This window comes from Lontra canadensis, unplaced genomic scaffold (assembly GCF_010015895.1).
Source record: "Lontra canadensis isolate GAN:19392208 unplaced genomic scaffold, GSC_riverotter_1.0 scaffold1, whole genome shotgun sequence".
Taxonomy (NCBI): Eukaryota; Metazoa; Chordata; class Mammalia; order Carnivora; family Mustelidae; genus Lontra; species Lontra canadensis.
The window spans coordinates 128,567,460-128,594,687 of record NW_022630995.1 but is presented as its reverse complement, the minus strand read 5'-3'; the positions used below and the strand labels follow the sequence as shown (position 1 = coordinate 128,594,687).

Below are 27,228 nucleotides of genomic sequence, written 5' to 3'. Positions count from 1 at the left end.
TATTGTATAGCAACAATCATAAGCTTGTAAAAATCCTTAAATTTATGGCTTTTGGGGGTATAGGTGAAAACAAATGAGAGCAAACTCTTTTTCTTCAATTCTAGACCTCTCCAGAATGGTAGACCATAAATAAATGTCACTCATCCTCTCAATTTATACTTTGTAAAGTCCCTGTGCTTAAGTGGGATTGGGAAATAGGAAGTAAAGGTAAGCAAATACTATGATTTTTTCAGAAAAGGAAAACTGATTTCTGATTTTCAATGAATAACTGCACCCCACAAGTTAAAAAGTCACGGAAGACTATTGCAATGGGGGGAATGACTGAACTCAACTCCACTGAAGCAAAAGGCAGACGAGTTATAAAGCACCAGGGTTAGCAAATGGAAAGGTACTGAAGGGCAATAGGGTAGAGAAGGTGGTGGTCAACTTGAGGACGCCAAGCATGTCCCCTCCAGGGCGCTAACTGGAGTTAGCCTCACACCCTCTCACAGAGACTGTGATAAGAACACCATCTTCCCCGATTATTACATTTCAAAGGGATGGCTCTGAGGTCCTTGAGAAAGGCGTTCCTGGATGGTATAACCGGCTGGAGGTTGGGAGAAGATTTACATCTCAAAGGGGCAGAGAAGGAACTTACAATAGCAATTTTTCAAAGCAAATGCTCTAAGAAGAGAAATGTCAGAGCCCTATAATCTCTACAGGTTTTGTCTCAAGTTTAGTTAAACTGAATCTGTCTTTGTTGATGTAGTTCCCTTTGATTTCTTATTGAGAAAGTGGTGGCAGAGTTGACAAGGGTTCCTTAGAATGTTTTCCTTCTCCGAAGTATTTCTGCTAAGCATTTTGGTGGTTAAAGACACATTTGAATTAAAATGTTCCCTATTAAAATGTAAATTCTCTCTTGGAAATCAGGCTTGTTCACAGATTACTACTGTGAATGACTTACATGGGATAATCAGATTGCTTTCCTTCTGGCTGAGAAATGTGTCCTGAGAATTAGTATTTTGATTGGATGTTAAAAAGAGAGAAGAAATGATCATTGTTCTACGTGATAAACTTGGAGAAGATGGACCCAGGAGGATGTTACTCTCTGGAACAAGAAATTTGTATTTGGTCAGGACAAACTTGACTCACTTTTACATTTTGTTTTGTACTTTAAGAGTAGCAATTGTCATAGTTATTAGAGAAACTCATCCTTTCCTTATTTAAAGAAGCTTCAAAGATGATAAACAATACAGTGGTAGCTTACAAATCACCCATATATAAATGGGAACAATTTTCGTGTATTCTGTAAGTAATTATTTTATGCTTGGTGTTCTGAACCTGGAATATGAGCAAGAGTCCAATAGATCACATTTAAATAACTAATGCATGTTAAAGGGATATAAAATGTGCAAAGTAGTATTTCAATGACAAGGCAACTTTGCATAGAAGGCCAGAGAATAAATATTTTAGGCTTAACCATACCATAAGATTTCTGTAACAACTATTCAGCTCTACCTATATAACTGAAATCAGACAAAGACAATACAGTAATAAATGAATATAGCTGTGTTCCAATACAAATTTACTTACAAAAACAACTGGTGGGCCTGATTTAGTGCATGGGCATCATTTTCCCAGGACTATGGGAATATTTCCTGAGGTGAAGAAGGCTCTTATGCATTCAACTCTTTTATAACCTACCTGAGTTAATGCTCTAGTTGCAAAGATATGGTGATTTGCAAGGCATAAAACAAAACAAAACAACAACAACAACAACAACAAAACAGGCGGCTAAGGGCTAAGAATTTGTCAGTAAACTTGAAAGTGACAAGAAAAAGAAAGGCTCTCTAGACAGAAATGTCCTTAGAGTTGAAAAGGGCAATTATTAGCTGATTAGAGCTTGACTAGCTTGAGAATAGCTGACTCCCTTTTTTGTAATTTTCTGTTCATCAATCTTGAGAAGCTTTTGACCTGTGCATTAGAAGGGAGATTCCCAGGCTCAGAGCTGACACCACTTACTAAACCTGATGCTTTCCCAATTGTAAATGAATAAATTGGTATTCAGTATAAACAAAGGTATCCTGTGATTTTGATTAGCTCAGTCAATCCCCAATAGCTTAATTAATTCTGGATGAATTGTTAAATTTGTTTCTGAATTTGCATAGCTGAGACCTAGTCTTCTGAAGCTATGAAGAGCTGCCAAAATGAACAGCCACTGTTCAATTCCCCATCTTTCACATCTATTTGCTGAACATAATAGGGAGACTCCAACTCTGTAAAACTTGATAGTGTAGACTAATGCTCTAGATCCCAGTTTCAGTTTTATCAGTTAATAGCAGTGTGTTATGGCAAACAGCAATCTCCTTTACCTGAATTGTTTTAATTAGGCAAACAATACTAAAATCTTTTTCAGTCTGAAATGCTCAGAAATCTAGCTTACACTGCATGGAGGGAATAGTTCATTTAGCTCTGTCTGACTGACTGTAATCTAAAAAGTAGTGAAAAAATTTCAATTTATTAAAGACAGAGCAAATAATGTGCCATTTGATTGACTCTAACATTAACGTCCTGGGGTTTCCTTGAGATAAGTTGAAGGAATAAACACAGGTTAACATTCTTTCCTTATATCCGTAATAGCTTTTTAACACACCACTGAACACACTGTTAACATACAGGAAATAGACAGTGATTAGTTGATTGCTTTGCCCTGACTGACAAATGAGGATTCACAGCAAATTCTCCATGTTAGATTCTTTCCTTCGTATGTCTGTGCAATTTCTCCTCCCAATTTACTACATTGAATTCCATTTGTAAGTGATCACACTGAAACTTTTCAAAGATTATTAGAGATAGTAAATTTATTCAGTATTTCATGTATTCAGTAATTTAGGCATTTAGAGAATAATGTCAAATTTTCTGAAATCACACATGGTATTTATATCACAAATTGTACAGGAAAAAGATAACTTGATTTCTTCAAGATTTCATTATATTTTTCATGATTTTTGAAGGTAGGAGAGTGATTATCATTTTGTTCAATAGCCTTTTTCTTAGCCTGCATATTAAGTACAACATAAAGGATACTTGGTTTGTATGTAAGAGTAGAACCAAAATAGAGCCTAAGTTGCCTTGTGGGTCATGAGTGTGGGTTTTTCTTCTCATGCTTAAGTAATATCTATGAAATTAAACCAATATAATTTATATAAGCAGTGCCTTTTTCAAAGTGAACATAATTCCTAAGCATGGTAAAACGGTGCCTATCTTAACCTACAAGTACTTCAATAACTCTCCACTAGTAGAGAGCGGTGTGGCATATCCAGAATTTACTAAAGACCACGCACAGTAGTATTTTAAAATATCATATCTTATCTTCATAGTATTTATAAGAGTTAGCTATCATCCTTACTGTAAAGATGGAAAAATTGAGACTCACAGAGTTTAAATAACTTGTCAAAAGAAGTCTTCGAAAGAGTGTGCATTAGAGATCAAACTAAGGCAAGCATCCCGGTGATGTCACAAATGTGTGTCTTATTGATGATATTGTCTCAGGGTTTCCAAATTATAATGTCAAAATTAACTTTATTAGTTTGAGTGACCACCTAGTTCTCTCTGGATACAATTTTTGTTAGGTCAAATTTCAAAAGGAAACTATTATTCATTAGAAAGAATTATTTTCCAAATTACTGGTGTTATACATATCACTGAATGAATAGGCTTATTCTTCACATATTCTAGTTTAAATTCAACTGTATATAATTTATTTGAAAGAGAGAAATTAAATAAAATTGAACAGAAATGTTGAATGGTAATTGCACTGCATTTATAAGACTACAGAAGGAATACCAAAATCATGAATTAAAAGAAAAGAAAATATGACTTACCATTGTTAACATTTAAAATGTCTTGAAGTATTATCAAAATACAGTCCTGTCTATAATGCTGTGTTGTCCTTATTACAGAGCTATAAAGAGGTTAAAAAATGAAACTCCAATTTTGTACAAGAACTTTTGCTTCATTGTCATATAGAAAAATCTCTTACTGAAGTCTTTTTTTTTTTTAAATATCTTCCCATAACTTTAAATCCCTCCAATGACATAAGAAGAAATGATGTTTCTGTTTTAACTAACTGATGAATATTTATGGTTTTGATTTTAGGTCCTTCTGGTTTCTCTCAGAAGTCATGGCAGAAATAATTCCATTTTCAATTGTATTCTTAGAATTTTCCTGTCTAGCGGGTCTTTTCCTTCAGGATAAACTTGGGAATTTTTTATTCTATTCTATTCTATTCCTCACCAGATTCTTTTCTCCCAATTTAGACCTCTCTTTTTATTCCCCTCCCTTCTGTCCAGTATATTAAAGGCATCTTCATAATATATGCATTGCTACCTCTGGCATATATATTTTTTAATAACACCTAAACACACTTATACTCTAGGCTTCTCCAAGACACATGGCTAACTTGGAAACATTAATTGGCAGGGCAAGTTTGTGTGGATGAGGCTTTATTTACTAATGAAGAAAGAAAGTGTATATATGAATTTACACTCTTTTTCAAGGAATATAAGAATTTCTGTTGCTTCATATTCTTTCAATACTTATCACTAGACTTTATAATTTATGCCATTCTCAAAGTTTTGGCTTAAATTTTCATCTCTGATTACACACATTGTTAAATACTTTTTCAGATTTTCTTAAGCCATATGGATTAACTAATTCATGGAATATTTGTCCAAGTATTTGGTTGGTGGTTCTTTGGAATTGTCTTTTACTTATTAATTTTTAGGAGATCATTATTAATTTTCTATCTGAGATCTTTGTTAGTTTTATGAATTTATTTTCCTACTTGGTGCCTTGCATTTTTGGTCTCTTAAAAGTACATTTTGAGGAATAAGTGATCTAAATTATGATGTGGTTAAACATGTAAATCATTTCCCTTGAGGTGAGTTCATTGCTGCTGTTGTTGTTTGTTTTTTGCTTGTTTGTTTGTTTGTTTTGGTTTTAGTGTTCATTTTTTGTGTGTGTGTGTGCTTTGAAAAATCTTTCTCTGCCCAGGAATATGAAGATAGTCTTCTATATTATAAGGCACTTTGAAGTAACAAAGTTTAATGTTAAACTTTAACACTTATATTTAAACACCTTCTTTTCTCTCCTTTCCTTCATGAATCTTTGAGCTCCCATCTAAGAGCATTTTCCTTCTGCCAGAAGAATATCCTACAGAGTTTACCTTGAGACAAGTTTACTAGAGATGAACTTTCTAATTGTTTTTAAAAATATATTTATTTTAATTTTTATTTATGTACATAAAATTCTAAGATTGATTTTATTTTGTTTCATCACTTAGAAGATAGCATCCCATTAGCTTCTTGTTCCTATTTTTGCTGGTGACACTGGTTACTTTTCTGGCTCTACTTGCTATAAAGTCAATCTGTATTTTCTTATTTGCATAATTTTAAGGATTTTCTTTCTCTTTGATTTTTTTTTTTCAATTTTACCACTAAGTGTCTAGGTGTAAATCATTGTGGTTTTTCATTTGCTTTGCTAGACATTTGATGATCTTCAATTTATTGATTGGCATCTTTCAACATTTATGGAAAATCCTCAGGTCCTATTTCTTCAAATATTAGTTCTGTTTCATTTTCTTTGCTTTCTCCTTCTGTGGGTTTCACATGAAACTATTTTTGTTACTCTCACCTGTATTTTTAATTCTTCATCCTTCTATGTTTCATTGGGTAATATTTATTTTAATCTCTTCCTTAGTTTAGTCATTAACTTTTCTGCTGTGTCTAATCTGTTCTTAAGCATATCAATTTAATTCTTATTTCAATTATTACATTTTCTACTTATATAATTTTTATTTGGCTCTTTCATGAATTTATAATGTTTATAGATTGTTTAAAGTCTTTGTCGAGTTTTCTGAACTGATTTTATTTTCATAAACAATTAATTTTATAATCCTGGTGGATTTATTACTATTGTATCCTCTTTCTGCTTATTCTCATCACACTGTGTATACCATGTTATCTCTGACTGTTTCTTGGACATTTTATTAAGAATTGTTTGTAATAATGATTAGATAACTAGGATGATACTATCTTACTATAGAGGGGAAGATTTTATATTTTACAAGACACTTGGATAAAAGTGAGATAAAAAAGTGAGATAAAAGTGAGCTGCAGTCCATATTCACTTGCATAGTGAGGCATCCTGAATTCCTAACAGAGAGAAGGTGGTAGCCCATTACTGTACCCATCCCATATGCCTGAAGGAGCAAAAAACCACCAAAGGGCATTAAAACCTCAGTCTTCTCTAGTTGAAAAAATTCCCAAAGCACTAAGTGACTCAAGGTGAAAGCTTAGGTCTCTAAGTTATAGTTCTCATCAAGATATAGACAGGGCAGTTCTTCATTGTCTTATTATTTCTTTCCTGAGATAAGAATGAAAAGAATAAGTCTTTCATATATTATTTTAAGAATATTATTTGTATTTATTCCAGGTTTGTTTGTTGTTTGTTTGTTGTTGTGTTACTTCTTTAATGGAAGAGTTAGTCCAATCCATTGCTATCAAAGGAACATTTCTAGATCTCTTTTTAAATTACTTTTGTTTTATTTTTGCAACACACATTCTGATAAGCATATAATAGTGTACAGATAAGCAATTCTAGACATTTGATCACAGTAAATTAGTATATATCTTGAAATGTCTAAATTAGGTAAAAATTAATATTTATTTTGAAATCACATATTTCTTGACAAAAGATACCATCAGAATTTTCAAATTAGTTAAGGGGTGTGTCATTGAATAAGTGTAGTTTTATTATGAGAATAATCAATAATTCCACTTGGGATTTCCATCTTTTTTGTGTGTGTCATACATTTCTGACTTAAGTATTTTATCTGTTTTTAATTAGTAGCTACTTTTAATGGAGTAGAGAAGGAAAAATACATGTAATTTGAAAATGTTACTGATAAAATTTCTTCTATATTTCATTCCTATAATAATAGTTATGTGTAATTAAGGCAATAGGATTAAAACTAGTATTCAAATATTCAACATAAATAGGTACTTAGGAATTTCAAAAGAAAAGAATCTTGTTTATGATAAATTAAATTTTTCTGATGATTCTTTTTAAATTTTATTTTTTATAAACATATATTTTTATCCCCAGGGGTACAGGTCTGTGAATCGCCAGGTTTACACACTTCACAGCACTCATCATAGCACATACCCTCCCCAATGTCCATAAACCCCACCTCCCCTCTCCCAACCCCCCTCCCCCAATCAACCCTCAGTTTGTTTTGTGAGATTAAGAGTCACTTATGGTTTGTCTCCCTCCCAATCCCATCTTGTGTCATTTACTCTTCTCCTACCACCTTAGCCCCACATGTTGCATCTCCTCTCCCTCATATCAGGGAGATCATATGATAGTTGTCTTTCTCCGATTGACTTATTTCCCTAAGCATGATACCCTCTGGTTCCATCCACGTCATTGCAAATGGCAAGATTTCATTTCTTTTGATGGCTGCATAGTATTCCATTATGTATATATACCACATCTTCTTTATCCATTCATCTGTTGATGGACATCTAGGTTCTTTCCATAGTTTGGCTATTGTAGACATTGCTGCTATAAACATTCGGGTGCACGTGCCCCTTCGGATCACTATGTTTGTATCTTTAGGGTAAATACCCAGCAGTGCAATTGCTGGGTCATAGGGTAGTTCGATTTTCAACAGTTTGAGGAACCTCCATGCTGTTTTCCAGAGTGGTTGCACCAGCTTGCATTCCCACCAACAGTGTAGGAGGGTTCCCCTTTCTCGGCATCCTCGCCAGCATCTGTCATTTCCTGACTTGTTAATTTTAGCCATTCTGACTGGTGTGAGGTGGTATCTCACTGTGGTTTTGATTTGTATTTCCCTGATGCTGAGTGATGTGGACCACTTTTTCATGTGTCTATTGGCCATCTGGATGTCTTCTTTGCAGAAATGTCTATTCATGTCTTCTGCCCATTTATTGATTGGATTATTTGTTCTTTGGGTGTTGCGTTTGCTAAGTTCTTTATAGGTTTTGGACACTAGCCCTTTATCTGATATGCCGTTTGCAAATATCGTCTCCCATTCTGTCAGTTGTCTTTTGGTTTTGTTAACTGTTTCCTTTGCTGTGCAAAAGCTTTTGATCTTGATAAAATCCCAATAGTTCATTTTTTCCCTTGCTTCCCTTGCCTTTGGCAATGTTCCTAGGAAGATGATGCTGCGGCTGAGGTCGAAGAGGTTGCTGCCTGTGTTCTCCTCAAGGATTTTGATGGATTCCTTTCTCACATTGAGGTCCTTCATCCATTTTGAGTCTATTTTCGTGTGTGGTGTAAGGAAATGATCCAATTTCATTTTTCTGCATGTGGCTGTCCAATTTTCCCAACACCATTTATTGAAGAGGCTGTCTTTATTCCATTGGACATTCATGCCTGCTTTGTCGAAGATGAGTTGACCATAGAGTTGAGGGTCTATTTCTGGGCTCTCTATTCTGTTCCATTGATCTATGTGTCTGTTTTTGTGCCAGTACCATGCTGTCTTGATGATAACAGCTTTGTAATAGAGCTTGAAGTCCGGAATTGTGATGCCACCAACTTTGGCTTTCTTTTTCAACATTCCTTTGGCTATTCGAGCTATTTTCTGGTTCCATATAAATTTTAGGATTATTTGTTCCGTTTCTTTGAAAAAAAATGGATGGTATTTTGATAGGAATTGCACTTAATGTGTAGATTGGTTTGGGTAGCATAGACATATTCACAATATTTATTCTTCCAATCCAGGAGCATGGGACATTTTTCCATTTCTTTGTGCCTTCCTCAATTCCTTTCATGAGTACTTTATAGTTTTCTGTATATAGATTCTTAGTCTCTTTGGTTAGGTTTATTCCTAGGTATCTTATAGTTTTGGGTGCAATTGTAAATGGGATTGACTCCTTAATTTCTTTCTTCTATCTTGTTCTTGGTGTAGAGAAATGCAACTGTCTTCTGTGGATTGATTTTAATTCCTGACACTTTACTGAATTCATGTACAAGTTCTAGCAGTTTTGGAGTGGAGTCTTTTGGGTTTTCCACATATAGTATCATATCGTCTGCGAAGAGTGATAGTTTGACTTCTTCTTTGCCAATTTGGATGCCTTTAATTTCCTTTTGTTGTCTGTTTGCTGAGGCTAGGACTTCTAGTACTATGTTGAATAGCAATGGTGATAATGGACATCCCTACCGTGTTCCTGACCTGAGCAGAAAAGCTTTCAGTTTTACTCCATTGAGAATGATATTTGCGGTGGGTTTTTTATAGATGGCTTTGATAATATGGAGGTATGTGCCCTCTATCCCTACACTTTGAAGAGTTTTGATCAGGAAGGGATGCTGTACTTTGTCAAATGCTTTTTCAAAATCTATAGAGAGTATCATATGGTTCTCGTTCTTTCTTTTATTAATGTGTTGTATCACATTGACTGATTTGTGGATGTTGAACCAACCTTGCAGCCCTGGAATAAATCCCACTTGGTCATGGTGAATAATCCTTTTAATATACTGTTGAATCCTATTGGCTAGTATTTTGGTGAGAATTTTTGCATCTGTGTTCATCAAGGATATTGGTCTGTGGTTCTCTTTTTTGATGGGATCCTTGTCTGGTTTTGGGATCAAGGTGATGCTGGCCTCATAAAATGAGTTTGGAAGTTTTCCTTCCATTTCTATTTCTTGGAACAGTTTCAGGAGAATAGGAATTAGTTCTTCTTTAAATGTTTGGTAGAATTCCCCCGGGAAGCCGTCTGGCCCTGGGCTTTTGTTTGTTTGGAGATTTTTGATGACTGTTTCAATCTCCTTACTGGTTATGGGCCTGTTCAGGCTTTCTATTTCTTCCTGGTTCAGTTGTGGTAGTTTATATGTCTCTAGGAATGCATCCATTTCTTCCAGATGGTCAAATTTGTTGGCGTAGAGTTGCTCATAGTATGTTCTTATAATTGTCTGTATTTCTTTGGTGTTAGTTGTGATCTCTCCTCTTTCATTCATGATTTTATTTATTTGGGTCCTTTCTCTTTTCTTTTTGATAAGTCTGGTCAGGGGTTTATCAATCTTATTAATTGTTTCAAAGAACCAGCTCCTAGTTTCGTTGATTTGTTCTATTGTTTTTTTTTTTTTTTTCTTGGTTTCTATTTCATTGATTTCTGCTCTGATCTTTATGATTTCTCTTCTCCTGCTGGGTTTAGGGTTTCTTTCTTGTTCTTTCTCCAGCTCCTTTAGGTGTAGGGTTAGGTTGTGTACCTGAGACCTCTCTTGTTTCTTGAGAAAGGCTTGTACCGCTATATATTTTCCCCTCAGGACTGCCTTTGTTGTGTCCCACAGATTTTGAACTGTTGTGTTTTCATTATCATTTGTTTCCATGAGTTTTTTTCAGTTCTTCTTTAATTTTCTGGTTGACCCATTCATTCTTTAGAAGGATGCTGTTTAGTCTCCATGTATTTGGGTTCTTTCCAAATTTCCTCTTGTGATTGACTTCTAGCTTCAGAGCATTGTGGTCTGAAAATGTGCAGGGAATGATCCCAATCTTTTGATACTGGTTGAGACCTGATTTAGGACTGAGGATGTGATCTATTCTGGAGAATGTTCCATGTGCACTAGAGAAGAATGTGTATTCTTTAGGATGGAATGTTCTGAATATATCTGTGATGTCCATCTGGTCCAGTGTGTCATTTAAGGCCTTTATTTCCTTGTTGATCTTTTGCTTGGATGATCTGTCCATTTCAGTGAGGGGAGTGTTAAAGTCCCCTACTATTATCGTATTATTGTAGGTGTGTTTCTTTGATTTCGTTATTAGTTGGTTTATATAGTTGGCTGCTCCCACGTTAGGGGCATAGATATTTACAATTGTTAGATCTTCTTGTTGGACAGATCCTTTGAGTATGATATAGTGTCCTTCCTCATCTCTTATTATAGTCTTTGGCTTAAAATCTAATTGATCTGATATAAGGAGTGCTACTCCTGCTTTCTTCTGAAGTCCATTAGCATGGTAAATTCTTTTCCACCCCCTCACTTTAAATCTGAAGGTGTCTTCGGGTTTAAAATGAGTTTCTTGTAGGCAACATATAGATGGGTATTGTTTTTTTATCCATTCTGTTACCCTGTGTCTTTTGATTGGGGCATTTAGCCCATTAACATTCAGGGTAACTATTGAGAGATATGAATTTAGTGCCATTGTATTGCCTGTAAGGTGACTGTTACTGTATATTGTTTCTGTTCCTTTCTGATCTACTAGTTTTAGGGTCTCTCTTTGCTTAGAGGACCCCTTTCAATATTTCCTGTAGAGCTGATTTGGTGTTTGCAAATTCTTTCAGTTTTTGTTTGTCCTGGAAGCTTTTAATCTCTCCTTCTATTTTCAATGATAGCCTAGCTGGATATAGTATTCTTGGCTGCATGTTTTTCTCGTTTAGTACTCTGAATATATCATGCCAGCTCTTTCTGGCCTGCCAGGTCTCTGTGGATAAGTCTGCTGCCAATCTAATATTTTTACCATTGTATGTTACAGACTTCTTCTCCCGGGCTGCTTTCAGGATTTTCTCTTTGTCACTAAGACTTGTAAATTTGACTATTAGGTGATGGGGTGTGGACCTATTCTTGTTGATTTTGCAGGGGGTTCTCTGAACCTCCTGGATTTTGATGCTTGTTCCCTTTGCCATATTGGGGAAATTCTCTCCAATAATTCTCTCCAATATACCTTCTGCTCCCCTCTCTGTTTCCTCTTCTTCTGGAATCCCAATTATTCTAATGTTTCATCTTATGGTGTCACTTATCTCTCAAATCCTGCCCTCGTGGTCCAGTAGCTGTTTGTCCCTCTTTTGCTCAGCTTCTTTATTCTCTGTCATTTGGTCTTCTATGTCGCTAATTCTTTCTTCTCCCTCATTTATCCTAGCAGTGAGAGCCTCCATTTTTGATTGCACCTCTTTAATAGCTTTTTTGATTTCAACTTTGTTAGATTTTAGTTCTTTTATTTCTCCAGAAAGGGCTTTTATATCTCCCAAGAGGGTTTCTCTAATATCTTCCATGCCTTTTTCGAGCCCAGCTAGAACCTTGAGAATTGTCATTCTGAACTCTAGATCTGACATATTACCAATGTCTGCATTGATTAGGTCCCTAGCCTTTGGTACTGCCTCTTGTTCTTTTTTTTGTGGTGAATTTTTCTGCCTTGTCATTTTGTCCAGATAAGAGTATATGAAGGAGCAAGTAAAATACTAAAAGGGTGGCAACAACCGCATGAAAATATGCTTTAGCCAAATCAGAAGAGATCCCAAATCATGAGGGGGGGGAGAAAGGGGATAAAAAGGTTCAGAGAGAGAAAAAAAAAAAAAAGAAACAATTAAAAAAAGAAAACCAATAAAGAAAAAATATAAAAAGGAAAAAAAATATATATATATTAGATAAACTAGTTAAAAAACGTTAAAAAAGAAAAGGGTAAAGTTAAAAAAAAATTAGCAGAACAAGAGAAAAAAAAAATTGAAAAAGAAAAAAAAAATTAACTGCAAAGCTAAAGAATCATGGGGAGAAAGCCATGAGCTCAGTGCTTTGCTTTCTCCTCCTCTGGAATTCCGCTGCTCTCCTTGGTATTGAAACTGCACTCCTTGGTAGGTGAACTTGGTCCTGGCTGGGTTTCTTGTTGATCTTCTGGGGGTGGGGCCTGTTGTAGTGATTCTCAAGTGTCTTTGCCCCAGGTGGAGTTGCACCGCCCTTACCAGGGCCCGGGCTGAGTAATCCGCTCGGGTTTGCTTTCGGGAGCTTTTGTTCCCTGAGCGTTTTCGATAGAGTTCCAGAGAACGGGAATGAAGATGGCGGCCTCCCAGTCTCCGGCCCGGAGGAGCCGAGAGCCCGGGGCCTCACTCCTCAGTGCACCCTCAGAGAACAGTACCCAATTACTCCCGTCACCCTGGCCTCCAGCCGCGCTCCGAGCTGACCGAGCCTGCCACTGGTTCAAGGTAACCCCGAGCTTAGAGCTCACTCCTCGGCTCTGTCTCTGTAGCCTGCTTCCCCGTTCTAATACCTGTAAGCTCTGCGACACTCAGACACCCCTGATCCTTCTGTGACCCTGCGGGACCTGAGGCCATGCTGACCCCGCGTTGGCTTCACCCCGGTTAAGCCTCTGGAGCGATGTCCCTCAGTGGAACAGACTTTTAAAAGTCCTGATTTCGTGCTCCGTTGCTTCGCCACTTGCCGGGAGCCGGCCCCTCCCCTCGCGGTCTATCTTCCCGTCGCCTTGGGTTCACTTCTCCGCCAGTCCTACCTTTCAGAAAGTGGGTGATTTTCTGTTTCTAGAATTACTGTTCTTCTTCTCTTCGATCTCCTGCTGGATTTGTAGGTGTTTGCAATCTTTAGATAAGCTATCTAGCTGATCTCCCACTACCTGAAGTAGTCTCAGCCTGCTACTTCTCCGCCATCTTGACTTCTCCCCTCAAATTTTTCTGATGATTTTAAATGAATTTATTTTAATCAAATTACTGCAATCATCTTGTTTTTAATCAGTGTTTCACAAATATTCATATTATTTTATTCCTTTTTTGTACTTTTTTAGAACACATACTACTTACACCCATGTTCCTATTACTATTTCTATCACCTAGTGCTATTAGAATAAATGCTTCATAAATACTTACCTGCTGTGGTTGAAGTTGGACTCAAGTGTATTTGTCTCTCTAGCTTTGGGTTCTGCTAGAAGAGACTAAACAATTTTCATTACCTTGAAAGCAATCTCTTAATATTCCTCTAAGACAAGTTGTCAAAATGAAAAAAGTGCAGAAAGTGTTCCACTCTTTTATTTGCCCCTTCTCTTTCCCAAGTAATCAAAAGAAAAAGCTGATCTAGAGATAGCATTAATAATCTTCATAACATGAGATTAGAGGAAACACCACAGCTAGAGCTCTGATTTATTTCCTTGGATACTGAAAGGTCGTCCAATAGGACACAAAGCTCATAGGTCAAAAGAAGTACTGAAGTGTTTCAAAAAACTTAGTACCATCTGTTATACCTGGCCTATTTATTTTAATGCTTTTATCTTTGTTCAAGACATCAACTAACTCTTGATATCATGCAATACATGATTTTACTTAAAGAAGACTTTTCATATGTGTGTTATCATTGGACCTGAAAGGATGGAAGAGGGTTCTGCAAAGCAGTTGTCTGTACATAACTAGCATAAGATGTAGATAGAATGTTATCAAATGAAATATGCTATCATTAATGTATATCCATGAAAATATAGATTAATATTAATTAATAAGAAATTAAATTTTTAATATTTTTCCTGGAAACTCATTTCTAAAGTGATAACTGTGAACACTAAATATACACAAACACTCAGAGACAACCAACCTATACTAATATCACTTAAAATAAATCTTAATTTGGCTTATGTATTGATTTGCAGATTTTGTTTTAGGTTGTTAATGTGTTTCTAGACATAATCACCATTTTGTTATAAAATATAAATCTGATATGTTTTATGTGTACTTTCTCCACCATTAAAGCATGTTTGATGAAAGTTAGGTTATAAGAATAAAAGTGTTTAATATTAGTGAATGTGTGTGCTTAAATCTTTCCTTGTTAATAACTATCAGGAAGACTAGTAAAGATAAGCATGACAATTTTGTAGGTAAGAGACATCTTGCTGCTGCATTTACTTAAGGAAAAAAGCTCTTAATTTTGACAAGTAGCAAGTGAACATAATTGGCTTTGTGCATGTAGTCCTATATGATATGTCAGGGAAGAAGAGAAATATATATGTAGCATGAAATATGTAGGAAAAAATTTTGGAGTTTTCAAAATACCCATCATTATCTAAGAATACATATTACTGAGGTAGTTTTTAAAATAATTTCAAAATGTAATCTCTAAATTAAAGAAAAACTTTTTTGCTGTGCAAGTTAATATGCCCTGGGTGAACAGTAATTCTTATTTCTCATTATGTATCTTCTCAAAAAATTACATTTTAGAAAGATGTCTCACATTGTTATGCCAAATCTCCACATTTACTCTAACATGTTCATGTTATCTAATTAGCATTGTTAGTGTATAGCTACTAAAAGCACAACTAATTTCAATGGCCTGAGATCTAATACCAAATACAGGAGGTTAGTGAAGAGATTCCAAGGTGACTTAGTAGCAATTGTATTTCTAAATGTCAGGATAGTCAATGCTAACATGCTGATTTTAGAACCAGATGTCCCATTATTTCTTACATGATTTTATGATAAGCCAGAAGTTGGAATTCAGAAATGTTAATAGAAAATTATTAATAATCCTTATAATAGTCTACATGATGTTATTACTTTTGTAATTCTCCCTTTTTCCATAGATTTTTAATATTAAAATAAAAAAGACCTAGGGACACCTTGGTGGCTCAGTTGGTTAAGCATCCAACTCTTGACTTTAGCTCAGGTCACGATCTCAGGTTTATGTGATTGAACCCCACGTTGGGGTCCATCCTTATCATGGAGTCTGCTTGAGATTCTCTCTCTCCCTCTCCCTCTGTCCCTACCTCCCTCATTCTCTCTCTCAAATAAATAAATACAATCTTAGAAAAAAAAAAAAAGACCTAAAGAAACACTGTGTCTGCAAATTTCAAATATTTTCTATGCCTAATTGGCCAAATATATTTTAGTGGTTTTATAGAAAGAAAGAAAAAGAAAGAAAGAGTATGAGTACTAAAGAAAAGAAGATTAAGCATATTGCTTAAGTTCTTTTGGCTCAAGAAACATTGAAATAAAATATGAATATTGATAAATATCATTAGGGAACATTAGGGTGTCAATACAAATGACTGAGCAAGGTCCTTGTTACCCATTTGTGTCATTTCTATAAGTGATATCATGACAAAAAGAATAAACTTGGCCTGAGTCTCGCTCATAGGGTTTTTCAGTTTCAAAGGTAAGCCCACCCACTTCTTTAACAACGCAAAACACTGCTCCTTAAGTCATTAAGACTTTTAGATTTAGGCACTAGATCTTATACAACAAGTAAAAGTCAGTTTATTTCATTTATATTCATCAGCTAATGGTGTGGAAGACAGGGCTCATGACAACAGAGATCATTTAATGTTAATGCTTACCATGTGGTTGTGGAGGGATTGTATATTCAATCTTTCAATACAAAAATGTATGCTCTTTTTGACTTGACAATTTATGATGGTACCAAAAAATAAAGTAACTGTTTATTGAGTAGTTACATTCTATAAAATGTATTTGATTGGCATTTATCTTTCTTCTCAAGAGGACATAGGATTCAGAAAGAGAGAAAGAAGATAGAAACGTGAAAGGAAAGGAGAGAGGTTTTTGGGGTAGGGCACAGCAAAGATTGCAACTGATACATATCTATTGCAATGCTTTCCTGTACTCAATGCCCCCATGAAACTTATCATCAATCACAACAAACAGAAGACAATCATTGTCTCCCCCCACCACCACCATGGAAAGTTCATTAGAGAAGATTAATCTGTGATATTTTAACCTGGCTAAAACTGAGCAAAGTCAGAATGCAAAACTCAGGGTAGAAAAGTTAGTGTCTCTGAATGTCAGCTGATGAGACATGGGTGAAAACTTGTAGGATTATCTAGTCATCTCTCATGAAAATGCACAATGACAGATGTGTTAATTCCCATAATTGGTTGTCTGAAAACAGAAAAGGAAAGCCAGATCCAGATTTCATATTATATTTTCTGGTTTGGCATAATTATTAGGAGAAATGTGTTGAATAGTTAAAAATATTATACTTGACTTTAAAATTTAAGGATTAGGAAGCAACTGTACTATACCAACACTGACTGATAAAGGCAGCTGACAGAATTTCACTTAATTGCTGTTTGGTTGGTGAACTTCAGTTTTTCCTTCGTCAACTTCCCAAATAAATCTTATCCCTTTAGAGTAAATTTATGTTTCTCAGCATAATGATGCATTTTACCTATTCAGCTATGCTAGTGTTCTCTGAAGCCAGCCAGCAATGATCTCATCTCACCTACGATATAAATCTATCAGTGGATAAACAACATCATTTTTATTTCAATGCCGATGTCACACTACTTGTCAATTTGGCAGTTAAATAATTTATCTCTCTTTTGGGTGCAATCTGCCAGGCTTATTATAACTCTACTTCTGATATTCATTTTATGTTTAATAGTTCTTTGCCTCATGAGGATGCTTGTCAATCAATTAAATTGAAATGTCATTCTGACCTTTTATTGGAAACAATTTATTCCTTTTTTTCATTTCATCACAAGCTTTTTCCCATTTTATTCAAACTAAAAGCCTTAATTACTAGTATTCAGAAACTTTGTACTAATTAACCTTATAAAACTACATGCTCATCAACATTACTGACACTTTATCTTTACAGAGGTTATCCAGTTGAGTCTGCCTGAGGATCAGAAACTAAGCATTACAGCGACAACTGTGGGACAGAGTGCTGTTTTGAGCTGTGCCATTCAGGGGGCACTGAGACCCCCCATCATCTGGAAGAGGAACAATATTATTCTAAATAATTTAGATTTGGAAGACATCAATGTGAGTACTAAATAGATGTTGCTTTATAATTTGCATATTTCACGTGCTATACTCCAGACTTTGTGAAGTCTGAAGAGCTTAATGAATATTGGACGTAGAGTAGAAGAGGGTTATTGGAACACTTCCATTTCCACACTACTGACTGGGAGGTGCACCACAGATCATTTGAAATTACCCAAATCATGTGAGTAGATGTAGTAAGCAGGTTATGGAGCACTGTATTAGAGAGATCATATCAACTTAAACCAATTCTGTCTGATAGTCAGAATTTCTACAGTTATCAACAATTAATCTTTTTGTATTTGCTATTATGGTTGGGCAATAGCCTAAAGCTTGTGAGGTGTTAGATTGGGTAAGGGCAGTTTTTGCTTCAGATACTTCATAGTGTATTAGAAATAATAAACATTAATCAAGCAATAAATGGTTTATTTTCTAGAATAAAATTGTATAAATTTCTCCACTGAGGTTCACACCTAGAGACTCAGAATCAAACTCAATTTGAAAGGGTACAGCTTTGAAAATGAAACAGAAACAGGGTATTCATCTGTTCCTTCCATGCTATGTGTTCCAAGAGAGGGTTAAAAAGTATACATTACCCTAGATGATGAAAAGAAGTAAAAATCGTGTGTTATGGGATGCCCACGGAAATGACATAGGGCAGTCCTTTGTCTTAGTGATTTTGGGATTTTATGATGCATGTAAATTTTAGTTATTTTAGTTAGTTATTTTTTTATTTTTGCTCAAGAAAACCATCACCTATTTGCTCATTCTTTGTTGCTTCATACAGAACTTCCAAACCACAGGTCCAAGAGTCACTCCTATGTATTCTATCTTACTAAATATTCTTGTTTAATGTCCTCAAATGATTCAAAACAGATTTCTAACTGTAATTTTTTATTTAATATTTTTTTCTAAATTCGTTTACATCTGTGAAATTTCTTCAGGAAGTATATGAAGATTAATACTTAATTCCTATGATACTAAGAACACTGTGCATCAGAATAGCTATAATCTCAGCAGTATTCAACAATCTTTGAGAGACATTCTTAACATTCATTCTGTGATTTTTGTTTCCTTTACATCTGTCTAACCTGTTAGTAATTGTACCTCACACTGAGAAGAAGCCAGGGAAAACAGTAGATTATATTCTAAAATGTACTTTCCATAGCTCACATGATTGCTCCATGAAGCATCTGGATCTCAATCTTCTATTTTCTTTTCTGGTATTCCAAGAGGATAGCTTTTATCTTTAAGGTCATCTCAGGATCAAGCGGGCTGTTGGAGCTCCAGCCACCAATCTATATTCTGTCATTCTACAGCCCGTGTCCACAGCAGTACAAAGCAGGTAGAAGATAAAGGAATTTATTCCTGGAAGTCCTGCAATTGTTTATGGGTCACTGATGAGCAATAACTGTAATAACTGTACTAGGGAGACTGGTAAATACCACTGTTTAGCTAGATGTACTGCTCAGCCTTCAGTTACAAAGGTGGAACAGGACATCAATTTCTATTTCTCTATCCACGGCCATCTAAGAGGATAGAAGATGTCCTGCTTTTGTCTTTATAGTCTGTTTGTTTGTTTGTTTTTCAGCATTGATTAAATATGATTATCTAACTAAATTCAAATCTGAGCAGTTCTGCACACCATTTCTGCTCTTTTGGTAGTTTCATCAGTCCTTAACTAATTTCTTTGATTGTGTATTTAGTACTAATAGGCCGCTCCTTAAATATTCTACTGTTTTTATTTATTTATTTATTTATTTATTTTGATTATTTGGTCTGATTTTTTTTGCTCATTCTTTTTAAAAAAAAATATTTAAATTCAATCAATTAACATATAGTGTATTATTAGTTTCAGATGTAGAGTTCAGTGGTTCATCAGTTTTTCTGATCATGTTTAAGATAGTTCTATCCCTGTTGCCTATTTGAAGCAACTCTCATCATGTACAGCTAACATCCATTTAAAGCAAAGTGTTCTCTTGAAACATGGTAAGTCACTCACAGGCAATAAATCAGTTGAAATAATCACTTTAATTCAAATCAGAATCCAATTGTAGGTGTAGCAGTTTGCACATTAATTTTTGTTTGTTTGTTTTTTGTTTGTTTTTTTCAATGCTTGATTTCCTAGTATGTATGTAGCTGGCAAACTAGCACTGAGAGATAGAATATCACAGCATAATTAATAAATTTTATCAAAATTAAAATGTTAATAAAATTTTTATTATTAGTTTTATTTTAATATGTCTGGATTTTTTTATAATCATTTTTTTAATTTATTTTCAGCATAATAGTATTCATTGTTTTTGTACAACATGCAGTGCTCCATGCAATCCGTGCCCTGTCTAATATCCACCACCTGGTTCCCCCAACCTCCCACCCCCCACCTCTTCAAACCCTTCAGATTATTTTTCAGAGTCCATAGTCTCTCATTGTTCACCTCCCCTTCCAATTTCCCCCAACTCCCTTCTCCTAACTCCCCATGTCCTCCATGCTATTTGTTATGCTCCACAAATAAGTCAATTATCATATGTCTGGATTTTTAAAGTAATTAAATGCTTAATATAAACTACTATACCTTATTCTGCTTAAAAAAAATGTTTCAGAATAAGTACTGAACTTCAAATTTAAAAATCAAATCCCCAAGTCATACTTCATTCCCAAAGACTGAAAATGATTTTATTAGTAGAGATATCTGACTCTGTTACTCAGTTTTAATACAGTAGTGTGAGGATATAACTTTTTCCCTTAAATCTATGGATTTTAAAGTTCTCATATATACAAAAGGAACATTTTTACCCTTTAGGCTATTCGTTGATAACAGAACCCAAATTATATGCCACCAATAAAAACAATTTAGTTAGCAAGATTTCATTTCAACTTTTTAGAAACCTATAGTGTTCTATTTTAACATGGAACACATTAGAGTATAACATCAACACCAGTTATTAAAAAGGAAGTTATTGACTTTTTTCTTTTCTAGACTATAAACAATCCATTTCTTTTTTCCCCTTAACTAAAAATGTAGACATTTAATGTTTGTAATATAATACATCATTCACCATGTAATTTTTATCACTAATTTATTTTTAATATAAGCTGGAGGCCATTGTTGACTCTTAAAATCCAAGGGGAATTTGAGAATATTTATGATTCAAAATCTTCTAAGCCAAAGAAAGCAAGGAGCATTGGCAAGGCTAAAGATGTTGGATTTCTTCCAGAAATATCAAACATCCAACATACATTCATTTTCCACCTATAACCTATATAGCTGTTAAATTGGTGAATTTGCACGTGATCATAAACATTGCCTAATAGCTTGCTGCTTGAATATTATTTTGGAAACAAGGTTTCCAGGAACTTGATGGGGCTGGTTATTGTTGAGGAAACATCATTTATTACTGTCTAGTAAAACCATGGTCATGAGACCCTTCAGATGTATATTAGTAGGGTCATATGCTTGAAGGATGATTGCCAACATGTATCTTTGGAGTAAAGAAAGTTAAAAAAAAAAACATAAAGGAAGTTTCCAAAGGAATTTTTATATGTTAGATTTATAGGATCCTGGGTGTTGGGCTAGGATTGTCTTTTGCTCTTAGCAAAGTATTAAAATCGAGGCAGCTAAGTTCCTAGAGGAATGTCACCCTGCCTGTTTCAAGGACTTGTCAGTGGGCTGTAAGTAGTAAGGAAATGTAATTCTTCTTTCTCCTTTGTTCCCCAAATCAAAATCCAGACCAATTATCTTCATCCCCAAACCTGCAACATTTGCAGTGTTTCCTATTCCATTTCAATGTAGCCAGAAAACTGAGTCCTGGTCAAGTTCTCTCTCAGTTTGTCCCTCAGATCTAATCTACAAAACCTTGTGAATTTAACATTTTTATTTATCTTAAATCTCTTCTGTCATCTCATTTCCACCATGGCTGCCTTAGTTTAAGCCCTTACCATGTCTCACCTTTGAACTTGATCCTTTCCTACTGAGACTGCCCCTCCAGTTTAAACCTGCACTTCCTATTACAGGCAGAAGGAGCCTCATAAAATTTATATTTGGCCATTGTGCATTCCTCTTTAAAATCCTCTAATGGCTGCTTGTAGCTTTCATGAAAAAAAGAAGTTTCAAATTATTTAGCTTATTCTGGAAAGCCTGTTTCTTTATTAATTATTAGTACTATTCATACATATTCATTCTTTCCTACAACCCCTCCAAACACTAGCTGTTTTCTGACTATTAAGTTGTGTTATTATTACCATTCTCAAACACATTCTTCTCTCTACTGGAAGACCTTCCCTTGTCTTTTTTAATTTATCTAAGTCCAGTGCATTCTTTACAAATAGATAAATGCTTCTTATGCCTAAATTCTTTTTTTTTTTAAAGTTCTTTGCCTCACAATTACCATAATTGTTGCTTCATAATAGAGCTATTAACATCCTTGCTGTTCTTCTCTAGAAACTCTGAGCTCAGGGACATTTACATATTCAGCTTTGGGTTATGATGTTATAGCCCTGTACTGACACCTAGGAGATAATAAAATTTAAATGTGGAAATAACAAATGACATAGTGATATTTCTAATATTCACATTATTCATAGTTGAGTTTATTTGTAGACTTTTTATATTCAACATCTTGTTAGAGATTTTATTTACTTCCTATAGCCACATGCAGGATTATCAATCAACTGATATTTATTGGCCATCATTTAATCCTAACACAGCTCAACAATATCTGGATTCCATTTCTTTAATAACAGTTCTCATTAAGCATATTGATTTTTTACTATGGCTTCAATTTAATCTCATATGATATGCAATAAAGGGGGAAGAAAAAGATTAGAGGTAACACATATTTGGTCATTGTTTAATCTTCATGAATTAAACAAATATTGCTTTAACTAGTACACTTTTCCAGACACTCAGTTAAATGCTGAGGGTAGGGACGCCTGGGTGGCTCAGTTGGTTAAACAGCTGCCTTCCACTCAGGTCATGATCCCAGCATCCTGGGATTGAGTCCGACATCGGACTCCTTGCTCGTCAGGGAACCTGCTTCTCCCTCTGCCTCTGCCTGCCATTCTGTGCCTGTGCTCGCTCTCTCTCCCTCTCTCTCTCTGACAAATAAATAAATAAAATCTTTAAAAATAAATAAATAAATAAATAAATTCTGAGGGTATACCTATAAGAGACATCATTCCAGTTTGAAAATCTCACAGATAGAAGAAATCAAAAAAGAACACAACTGCATTATATTTAATAATGCAGTATGAAAGTTTCCATAAATGCAGATCTTCCACAACTTACGGTGAGGTTACATCCAATAAAACCAATGTAAATTGAAATTATCTTAAGGGGAAAACACATTTAACTAACCTACTGAATATCATAGCTTTGCCCAGCCTACTGTAAATTCACTCCAAACGCTTACAGGAGCCTACAGTTAGGCAAACTCATCTTACATAAAGCCTATTTGATAATGAAGTGGTGAACAGCCCATGTAATTTACTGAAAGTGAAATACAAAATGACTGTATGTGTGCAGAATGATTTTAAGTGTATGGGTTGTTTGTCCTTATGGTTGCATGTTTGACTTGGAGCTCTGGCTCTCTGCTGCTGCCCCATATCACCAGGGAATATTAGAATGGCACAGTGCTAGCCCAGGAGAATATCAAAATTAAAATTTGAAGTACAAGATGTGTATTGCTTTCACACCATGGTGAAGTTGAAAAATAGTAAGTTGGAGGCCATCTATACATATATTTGTTTAATTTATATGCAAATATATAAAGAATAGTAAAGGGAAGTCAAATTTAAGTTGCAGAATCACAGAAGACTTCTAAGAATACACTAGACTTGCAGTGGAGGTAAGAACTAGGTGAAGGAATGACAGACAGGTATTCCGAATAAGAGTACAACAGGCTTGAGATAGCATGGTATAGTTAATGGAGTTATGCATAAAAGTTAGCAAAGATAATAGATTAATAAAGGGCTCAAATTATTAGTATATTGATAAAGGGTTTAAATATATTAAATAAAATCAGGTTTTTGCATTTGATTATAGAGGTTTACATTTATACTTAACAACATATAACACAATGATGATGATGGATGGATACTTAATATTTACCAAGTATTAAAAAGTATCATTTAAAAATATATAATATATTAACTTCTCAACACAAGAGAAACAAACATATTTATACTCATAACCAAGATGATGTTTAAAATGATTTTTAACTGCAGAATTTCAATGATAATTTTGGTTCTTTTCAGTCACCTTGGTCCATATTTACAGATAGAACCAAAATTTAAACAAATAATACATCTATAAAATTTTAAGCAACTTTTCAGTTTTATATCAAAGGAGACTAGCAAGTGCCATTTGAAGGATATATAACTAATGCCAGTTGATCTTACAGACCTCCTAAAAAATATACCATTCATTTCACAGTAGACTTTTCATTGCCTTCTAATTATAGTTAACTTCTTCTTAACCTTTTAAATAATGCCCAGCTTGTAAGAGCTATATATTGCCACCTAGTTTATTTTTAAAAAACTGATGGGGAATTCTATGGTAGAATTTCTTCACAGCCACCAACAATCATAAGGTTCAAAATAAAAAATCTTCTTATATAATTTAAGGCATAATAGGTGAAGATTGTTTAATATAGAAAGACAACTCATCACTTTAACATTAATCGTTAATTCTTATTTTATTTTTCTTTCTCCTTTTGTGCAAGAGGCAAAAGTTACAGTTTAATCTAAATAAATAGTATCATCGATATCTCTGTCTTGTAACAGTATTTCATATATGCCATCAACATTATCATTCTGAGTACTCAATGTTTTAGAGAGGGAAATTTAAGGTTATTAGAAGTAATTAGCCAAAAAGAAAAAAAAGTTGTAAAATCCAATTTTGTTGTTCCTTCAAGGATTTGTTATTTCATTTCTATTAGCAGGATTTTGACAGAAGTTTGGAATTTATCATATATTTTATTTCTAACTGTATACACTATTAAAATAAGACAAAAACACTACTAATAAAGAACACTTAAAAAAAACTTTTTTGTTCATTCAAGGAACTTGAAACAGAGGTATGTGAAATCAGTTATATTAGTGAAGCATGTTAATTGGCAATTGCTTATATATTACTGTTTTTCCTACTGAAAATAAATTATATTTATGATAGATAACTCTAGTAAACATTCTTAAATTTATATAATCAATGTTCAAATATATTTATGCTGACATTATTGTGATTTATAAGACCTCCTTTCAAGGGGGAAAATGCATTGTGATTTTATAATTTTTGTCTAAAAATAATTAACTAGCTATTGTCCCGAAGACAAATATTAATTCCTCCCTTATTTTATTCATTTCTATTCCACTATGGCATAAGTAAGTCTAACTATTTAGCTGGAATGTGATCCTTTGACAACTTACCAATGAATGTTTACAAAGTTAACAAAGATATATGAGTTAATAGCAGGGGACATATTATATGGTCTATGATCCTTGAGTTTATAGAAATAAGAGTTATTTTAATTTATGGCAAGAAAAACTGGCATCAAAAATAAAGACAATCTTCAGTGTATGAGGTGAACAAGGGCAATATAATTTTTAGAGTAAAATAAACTGGGCTAACCCTGATTGCAAGTTGTTATGATGTTGTTTCATATTTTGGGTTAGGGTAAACAAGAGGGGGGGCATCTTCTGCCTGATGGTCTAGAGTCAATTGCTTGGGACTATGTGTGTTACAAAGATATGTAATAATGACATATCTTTCAAGACCATCTTGACATATGGGCTAATACTTCCACCTAAAGATTACTCAATTCTCTAGGGTTGTAATTTGTCCATTAACTACTTATTAGGTCACAGACCCTATGAATATGCATGTGAATGCAAATGATTTCTGTTCTATGGAAAAGATAACTCCAAAATAATTATTAACCACTTTGTGTTAAACTTCACAAACTTACATTAGCATGCCTTAAATAATATAAATATCTTCTGTTCCAATGGGCTTTAAGCTATGTTTACCATCTTTCTGGTTCCCTCATTAATGAGATTAAAAAAAAATCTTTGTTTCCTGTTAATTTTATATGTTTATTGGAATTGTGTTTTAACTCTTTTAAAGTTATAGTTCTAACAGTTTTTTTAAGCTCCAAGCATCTATGGTTCCTATAGTCTGCAGCACGATATTTTGATAAAATGTGCTATTCGTTTCCAGCAAGTTAGCTGAATAAAAGAAGGAGCTATTATTTATACTATATTGTGAAAAAATTCTGCATTGGAAACAGCATTTTTTTTTTCTTTTTGTGGGGTGGGTGGAAGGAATTTAATTGCTTCTGCTGTGTTGAAACATTAGAGACTTTAACATAATCCTTGGCCCAAAAGAGAGATGCACCCATGAAACACTGAAATTATTGCTCTGTCAGATCCTTGGTAATTGAATGTTGGCAAGGCATGAAATCTCTCTAAGTCACAACTTTTTTATTTGTAAAGAAAATAAAAGATCTTCCAGCAACTTACCTTATAGATTTGTCAAAAATTCTATTAAATGAAACATACATCTTTAAATTAACATAAGATAGGTAGTAAAAATTTAGTATGATTTAGTTTTCCTTCCTTCACAGGAACATTTACTCCATTTATTCCTTTTGTCCTCACTAAAATTCCCTTGTTCATTTGCTAATAAAATTTTATCCTATTATATCTGAATATTTTATTAAACAAAGAACCGAAAAATCAACTATTGAATAAATTAGAAGTATATGTAACACCAATGAATATTTCATAAGAAAATGTAATATTCACCTTCTAAATGAAAAACACAAAATTAATTGTCAAGAAAATGTTCTTTTTATTTCAGACTCTTAATATTACATGTAATGTGTTTTTCTTGACACAAACGGAGTGGAATATGCAAGTTATAATCTAGTGAAGAATACCCAAAAGAATATAATTACATTAACAGAAAGATATAGTTGGTCATGAAATTTACTTTGAAAAGAAATCTTATTAACCTCTAAATGATACCAATTTTCAAGACTTTGAAACAATACACACCTATCTCTGAATATACCATTGCAACCATGTTTTCTTGAATCTACTGTCCTCTAAAAAAAACATACAAAAAAAGAAGTTACCTTTGTGCAGTAGAATGGCAATCAGTTAAAATGTGTTGTTTTTGTTGCAGTTGAAGTTGACTTTGTCACACACTAAAATAAATCTTATATGAGCCAACTAAAAATTCAATATATTTTACAATTGGGAGTAGCTTTAAATGAGAGAAATTAGGATACGATAAATCAAGAATAAATTAAAACTTAAGAGGAAATGCCTAAGTTCCCGCTTAAATAATATGCTGAAATCCCTTATACAATTTGCTTTAATTACCAAGTTTATTCAGGTAGAAGTTCAAATTTGAAACTATACTTCTTAAATGAATAATTAATATAAACTTTTTTTATTATTGAATTTGTCTAGTCAAAACACTGTGGTAATTATGTAATCCAAAGAAGGCTATGAGGTACTTTGAATAATACTTATGTCGTTAAATAAATGAAACAACAAAGCATCAAGTATCAAATTACTGTTGTGGGTCACATGTGGGTCATTCTATGATTGATAGAAGAAAGGATCATGAATTGTGGACCAAAATATTGGTGGGGAAGTTTACACTTTGGCCTTAAAG

The 27,228-nt window shown here is 34.1% G+C and overlaps 1 protein-coding gene across 2 annotated transcripts in view; it reads left to right on the top strand.

Moving 5' to 3' along the window:
• Nucleotides 1-27,228, top strand: part of FSTL5 (follistatin like 5) — a 723,315-nt gene that overhangs the window by 459,906 nt on the left and 236,181 nt on the right. For both annotated transcript variants that reach the window (XM_032863481.1, XM_032863472.1), the window contains exon 7: nt 17,380-17,546. In XM_032863481.1, the coding sequence (XP_032719372.1) occupies nt 17,380-17,546 (167 nt within the window). The remainder of the gene's footprint in view (nt 1-17,379; nt 17,547-27,228) is intronic.